Genomic DNA, 7,091 nt, shown 5'->3' with positions numbered 1-7,091 from the left:
CGTTCTGTGACACCTTGCCAGTGTCCCTTTTGTTGCATCAGTCACAAATGCCACAGCTCAGGCTGAGTTGCACCCATTTTGCCTTGAGTAATCCTTGCGGCTTTATATCGAAGAACAAAGCACCTCCTCTGATATCTCTTATTCCTTGAGTACAGAAAAAGCTTTCTAAGAATTTAGATTTAAACGTTACTTAGCCTAAAAGTATTTTTGCACGGAGCTCTTGGGAACGACAGCATTTCTCTTTAGCTCCCTCAAAACGAGACAGCGAACTCGTAAAAAAGAATAAACTGTTGAAACATAAATCACGAGCTGTGAGAGAAGAGAGAAGAGACTGTCCCTGCACCTGCGGGCAGACCCGGAGGGGACAGCGCGGAGACCTGTCCTGTGGGCTTCAACCTGTTCCGCTTCGCACCAGGCAGGCACTGCGCCTCACCTTCCCCTGCCCTTGGGTTTTTGTTGTTAAACACTACCCGAAGCACACGGCTGGATTCGCCCTGCCCGTCGCTGGGATTACCCAGCCGGCGCCTGCCACCTCCCCTGCCCTCGGGGCTGGGGAGGACGGGCCGAGGGAGCGAACGAGGGAGGGGGCCGCCATCTTCCCAGGGCGGGCGGCGGTGCCGAGTGCGCGGCGGCGGGTCCGCTCCGGGGCTGCGGGGGGGCCGCGCCCCCGCCCCGCCACCGTGTGAGGGAGCCGGGGGGGAGGAGGAAAGCGAGAGGGAGAAAGCGACCGGGAGGGCGGGGTGTGGAGGCAGCTCCCGCGGCTGGGCGTGTGCCCGGCCCCCGGTGCTGCGTGACCGCGCGGGAGGAGCAGGAGGAGGAGTGTGGGTGCGGGGAATTTCCTTGTGTGGCGGCGGAGGAACAACACCGCTCCAGACGGCGGGGCTGCGAGGAGGGCGCTGCCGCCGCCGCTGGTTGCCGAGCGATGTGAGGGGGAGCCCCCCCTGCGCCCTCCCCTCCCTGCCCCTGGAGCCGCCTGCTTTCCCCCTCCCTCCCCTCGCTCATCCCCGCCCCGCCATGCCGGACCAGATCTCCGTGTCGGAATTCGTGTCCGAGACCAATGAGGATTACAAGTCACCCACCGCCTCCAACTTCACCACCCGGATGGCCCAGTGCAGGAACACGGTGGCGGCCATCGAGGAGGTGAGCCCGGGCGGGGGGCGCGGGGCGCGCAGCCCTCTCTGGCCTGGCTGCAGAGAACAAGGCGCTACCGGCACTGGCTCCTGCCGCTCCCTCTCCCGCCCGGCCCCGAGCAGCGCCCTCGGCTGCCGCTCGGAGGAAATGGGGCTCGCCCGACTGGAGAGGGGAAAGAAAAGAAGCGGGGGAAGGGCCGGGGCGCCGGTCCCCCGGCCCGCGGGGCTCTCGCTCCGCCTGCCCTCAGCGCACGGCAGGGCAGGGTCGCCCGCCGCCCTCAGCTGGGGGAGCCCGAGCCGTCGCTTCTCGCTCCTCCTGACGCCCGAGGAGCCCCGATCCGGGCGGTTCCGCCCGCTTTCCTCGTAACTGGGGGGTGGAACTTGAACTCTGCAGTCTCCTCCGTCAGCCCCTTCCTTCACAGCGACACCTGAACTGCCTTGGCCTCGCCAGCTGCCGTGTGCGGCTTTGGCTTTCCCTGTTTGTCCTTTCCTTGAGAGTGTGTCTGCCTGCCTCCGGGCACAGGTGGGATTTAATCCTCTTTCCAGTTCCCGCACACAGAAATTTAAACGCACTTCTCCCGGCCATACGGTTTGAGGCAGCCTTCGCTGGGGATCGCTCCCTCAGGGCCGTGCCCGCCCGTCGGTGTGCGGCTCCGAGCTCCCTCTCCCTCGCCTCCTCCGGGACGGCCGGGCTGCGGGTGCCTGGCGTGAGCCGCTTTTGTCTCGCCAGGAGCCGGCTTTCTCTGTCTTTAAAGGTACTCGGAACGTGCTGTTGAACCTGCCGATGGGAGCCCACCCTCCCTCCCACGGGGGATATCTGCCAGCACTCGGGAGAGGCAGGCTCTTTTCCCTCCTGTTTCAAATCAGAAGGAAATCTGGGACAGGTCTGAACACAGTGAGAGCACATTCCATGTCCCAGTCATACACGCACAATGAAATGAGAAGCGTCTGTGTATCCTGACTCCTCTAGCAGCTTCTCCGAAGTAACTTGTTGGAGGGGGGAGTCTTACTTGTTCTGCAGATTAATTTGCTCCGTCTACCTGTTACATCAGTTCTTACAGTGTGTGTTTAGTTGATTTGTTTTGCAGTAAGCACATATTTTAAAAAGAGCCTCTTTTGCAAAAAGAATCTTGTCAGTTGTTGGTGTCCTTTCTTACAAAAGAACTGCCACTAGCAATGGATTGTTAATGTGTCTTAAGTGAACAAAACCCAGGTTAGGTGTTTAAACACCCATTTCAGGATTTTCCTGTTTTGCCAGTTCCCAAAACCACTAAAGCAAGGAGTTGAATTCAAAATAATCTTGTTCCTGAGGTAATTTTCTGCCCTGCAAGCTTGCACTTTAGTGCCTGGATTTAATTATGCTTTATTAACCCGATAGTCTTAAGATCAACAATTCTGTAACAAAGACAACCTCTTTCTGAATATTTATAGTAATGAATAATTTTAATTGCAAGGTAGAAGTGCTTAATAATTGAATAATACAAGATTGAAGTTGGTATAAGTGTTTGGGTCAAAAGAAGTTTTGTGAGATTTAGAGATTTTTATTACAGTTCTGAAAAAATGTCTTTTTCTGTAAGTCGAATTTAGTGGATTGGTGTTTGATTTTTAATTAAATCAATCAGAGCATTAAATCTTTCTTTGTATCTGCATCTTTCTGGTATTAGATGCTGTCTGCTAGTTTAGTACAAAATTATCTTCAGTAATAATGATGATAAAGAATGAGCCTAGTAAACTTTGCCAGGCAGGAGGTGAGAGATTGCAGAGACTGGCAGCAGTTGTTGATAGTATTGATCTATCTGGCACTTCTGGCAAAATGGGAGCACTTCTGGGGCAGCAGTTCCTGCCTGTTTGTGCTGCTGTCTGAAAGCATGTGTGGAAATGACTACTGAATCTTTTTCTCTGTGATTTGTCAAGAGCAACAAATACATTTTCAGAGTTTCCAAATGGTGAATTTCTTTTTCAGGCTTAGGCTTCTTTGGTTTGGAAATACTGAAGTCCTTTAGCATGATGTGCCTGGTTTTTCAGGTTAAATGTGATTCTTGGATAAAAAGCTGTCTATAAATTGTGTAACAGAGAAGTCATGGCTCAGCACCTTTTTTCTGGGAGGCTGGGCAAGAAGTAGTTCATCAGCTTGTTATGAACTAAAGCTTATTAAAGAACACATCTAAAAATGTTCAGGGAATTCAGAGAACCTGTGCATTTCCAGTGGCACTGGTAGTGTGAGGCACTGGTTTCCCGAGCACTCTGCTCTCTTGCAGCAGGCAGTGTAGTTCTGGGCACTGGGAGGTCTGGCTGCCTGTGATTGAGGGAATGTGTTACTTTAAAGCAGTTAATAGGTAAGTGGGAACTGGCTGGCTCCTGACTTTGTGTGTGCATTGGTTGGAACAAATGACTGTAAGAGCTAGTTTATTAACTGAGGACACATTTTTGCTTCCCAGGATATTGTATACATTTATTAAATCAACAAATTAAGTGGTTAATACTGATACTTAGAGGATGTCTCTACTGCTCCCAGAAAGTCTGGTTCTGGAATGGAGTATTCGGCTGCCTGCATGCAGCCAGCTCTAGCTCCCAAGCCTGGTGCTCCCCTGGGAGCTGGGGAGGCAATGCAGAACACAGGAGGGGAGGCTGCTGTCACCTGTTAGCCTGAGCTCAGCTCTCCTCAAACACAGATATGTTTTTGCATCCCACTGGGATGTCTTTTGCACTTAACATTGCTGGCTACTAGTTTTGTAATTTTGTCTTTGTTAATTAGGAGGTGTCTAATAGTGTCTTAAAAGTTTAGTTAATGAAGCTTTCCGTGGTGGAGTGGAAGAGGCTTGTTAAGTGAGGAAATCAGTAAGATGTTGGACAATTAAAAATGTATCATTTATCTGTATATCTTTGTGGGCAGTGGTATTGCCTGAAATCTGAACTTGGATTAATTGACCTCTGTGAGTTTCACAGTATGGTTGATTCTTAGTATCAGGTGAAAATACTTTGTTTTACTGTTTTATTTGATTCTATACACTGATTATAGACCGTGGATCAAGGCTTTTGAGATCCCCAGAAACACCTGCATTGCAGTTTGGGAGCTGGTGCCTGTTCAAACACTTGCAGAAAGAGGATCTGATTCTTTGCTGAATCTGTTTCTTTGCTCTCAGTAGTGGAAAAGGGATTAGGAAAGGCATGCTTGTGGAACACAAAGTGATTTCAAAGGAAAAGGAACCATATAATTTCTACATTGTTCTCAGATTAGGATGTTGCTTAGCAAAATGTTAGGAATATTTAGCTTCTTCTGAAACAAAATTATTAGCGAGGAATATGTCACAGGCCCTTACAGGTTACTGTTTAATCTTTCATGTGTGATAGTGACTAAGATGAAATAAGTTTTAATTGATAGAGTGCAGAGCATGGTCACATGATTGGGGGAGGGGTTACTTGAAATCAGTAATCTGGTCTGACAACTGCAGCCTTTTTAATTGTCTCTTTCTATTAAAGGTCACAGGATCTAAAACTCTGTGGTGACTATTCTTAAACTATGAATGCTTAAAAAGCTGGTTTCAGTACTGCTGTTACTTAGAACACACACTTCTCTCTTTTATAAGCTGTAAACAAAATAAAGTAGTCCCTAAATTGTAATGAAATCTGCCAAGTGGTTCTAGTAACTGTGATCATTTTAAAGATTTTTAGAAATTAGTTTAAGGAGTAATTGAGTCACTAGAATCTAACCATGCCACCTTTTTTGAGGTATGAGTTAAGTTTCACAATAAAGAGTGGAAGTATTCTGCTCTGTTTATTGGGGGCCAGTGCTGGACCAAGTAGGTAGGATAGGGAGCAGTTCTGCAGGCTAATGTGTAAACAGAGAGTAGCAGACAGTCCCTGTGCTGAAGACATTTCCATCTAAGTCAGGACTGAGGTACAAAATTTACCCACCTAACTTAACTTCACTGCGTGCACAGATTTCCCTCTGAAGGGAGGAGAGTGGAAACATTGAGACAAGTTTAATAGGTTACTGGAACACCTCCACACCACTGGGATAAATGTGTTCTAAAAAGTAGAGAGGCAAACATGTGGTGGAAGTATGTTTGTGTATTGTAAAGTGTACAACCCAAAGAAACAGCATAGTGGTACCAAAGATGGTTTTAGTACTCTGTATAGAAATAGATTTCATTTGCTTACAGTCTATTTAAAAACCACTCTCAAGGAATTTTTGTAAAAGCCAAGGAATTCATGTTAAAGGCATAATTTGTAATTTCACGTCTCTACTTGCCTTTGCTTTGTAGGTCCCATTCCATAATGGTTATACCTCAATAATTCTGTTATTTTACACTTTAAAATATTTTTTTAAAATTATCAGTCCTACAAATGCAGCATGTAATTTCTGTATGAAATCCTTTTCTTCCTCACTGTCATTTATAATGCAATTTTCTATCAGAAATGGCAACATCTTCTTGCCACCTAAGGCAATCTACAGTTTTCAGCTGGCATGGAGTGGTGTAAGGGATCGATGTATATTGAATTTGATTCCCTCTTGTATGGTACATTTTGTAATAGTCTCGTCTGCATTTTGGTTCTGCAAAGCTAACAAGAGGGAGATGTAATAACAGCTTGGTAGGGTGGGGGAATGTGAGTCTGGATACATGGATACCTCTGTGTATTTACTTTTTGCTTACTACATTTATAGGATGGATTCTGTTTTCCTATAGTTGATGATTGTGCCTTGCAGTTACGTGATGAGGGTGTTTCTGTATAGTTTGAGAAGCAGTAGGAAGAGTCACATACTGGGCATTTGGAGAAATTTACTATGGTTTCTTGTATATTTCTTTTTAATAAAATATATCTTTATATTCACTATAGTATGCTCTTGTGTAGAACATATTTGTACACTTTTCTTACCTCATTACTAAGTACACTTCCATAAATACATTTTGTTTTAAACTTCTTTTGTGTTCCACTTCTGCTTCCTTTCTGGAATCGTGATTCTCTGTCATCAGCATCTAAAGAGGTTTCTGGAAAAGTCATTATTACACAAAAGACATGATGCTTTCAAAAGGAGTGTGGGAATTGTTTTCTTTTTGAGAAAAATATAGAAGATAAAATTGCAGAAATATGGGAGCTAAACTGTACGTCTTCAGCTGGAGCTTTGTGCATATTTTCAAATAGACAGCTTAAACCTTTAATGTCAACATGCAGTTAGATGAAACAAAGTCAAACCACAAAACAGATTTCTGTGCACCTTAGTTCATTTGGTGATGAATCTGCTTCACATTACCAAATGCTCCCATTCCTCCTAGGAGGATGAATGAAAAATGCAGATTTATGAAGAAAAATATATATCTTTCTGAAGTATTTTACTAATTGGGGGTTTGTGTTTTGAGTTTTCCATAATGTTGCTTTATTTTTCAGAACCATCTGATCTGAATCTAGTGTACTTCATGCTGATGCTAGAAGAGGGTAATGTAGAAAGTGGCTACTTCTGCCTAGGTTTAACCCACCTTCTCTTCCTCTTCTTACCTTCATGTTGTTCTCTGTATACCATAATATGCAGCAATGTTGGGTAAAGATGAAGCCTTTATTCTGAAAGGCTTTGCAAAGTCACAGGACAAAAGTCTGATCCCTGCTCCAGAGTTCTTAAATGACAGTCCACATGTCAAGTGAGTCTGGCTGATGAATAGAGGTGGAGAAATGCAAGAAAACTTGGTGCACCTGACTAGTGTAGTTATTAGTAGCTCAACCACTGTGAAGTGCTTTTGTTTTATTCATGTGCATTGCAGTAGTGGTTATTAAACACTTTGTTCAACACTTAAATCTATTACCTTTTATAATTTCCACCTGCCATGTGTGTGAGTACGTGTGTTACATACAGCCATTCCCTGTGTAAGCTCCAGCACCTTCTGAGCCTCACTCTTGACAGCCCACACAATCTGTCTGCCCCAGTCTCCCAGAAACAACCTCTCCACTTAAAGTCCACAAAAGTCG

General features: G+C 45.7%; 1 protein-coding gene across 3 annotated transcripts in view; it reads left to right on the top strand.

Moving 5' to 3' along the window:
* The first annotated feature begins 588 nt into the window (after positions 1–588).
* The window catches only part of ASAP2 (ArfGAP with SH3 domain, ankyrin repeat and PH domain 2), an 85,273-nt gene continuing 78,770 nt past the window's right edge, over positions 589–7,091 (top strand). Inside the window, exon 1 of one of the 3 annotated variants that reach the window (XM_063425091.1) lies at positions 589–1,140. In XM_063425091.1, the coding sequence (XP_063281161.1) occupies positions 1,015–1,140 (126 nt within the window). In that variant the 5' untranslated portion in view covers positions 589–1,014. The remainder of the gene's footprint in view (positions 1,141–7,091) is intronic. The other 2 variants (XM_063425082.1, XM_063425073.1) reach the window with 2 other exon arrangements.

The sequence above is a fragment of the Prinia subflava genome, chromosome 2 (genome assembly GCF_021018805.1).
Source record: "Prinia subflava isolate CZ2003 ecotype Zambia chromosome 2, Cam_Psub_1.2, whole genome shotgun sequence".
Taxonomy (NCBI): domain Eukaryota; kingdom Metazoa; phylum Chordata; class Aves; order Passeriformes; family Cisticolidae; genus Prinia; species Prinia subflava.
Note: the sequence above shows the minus strand (reverse complement) of the source record. Positions and strands in the feature narration are given on the sequence as shown.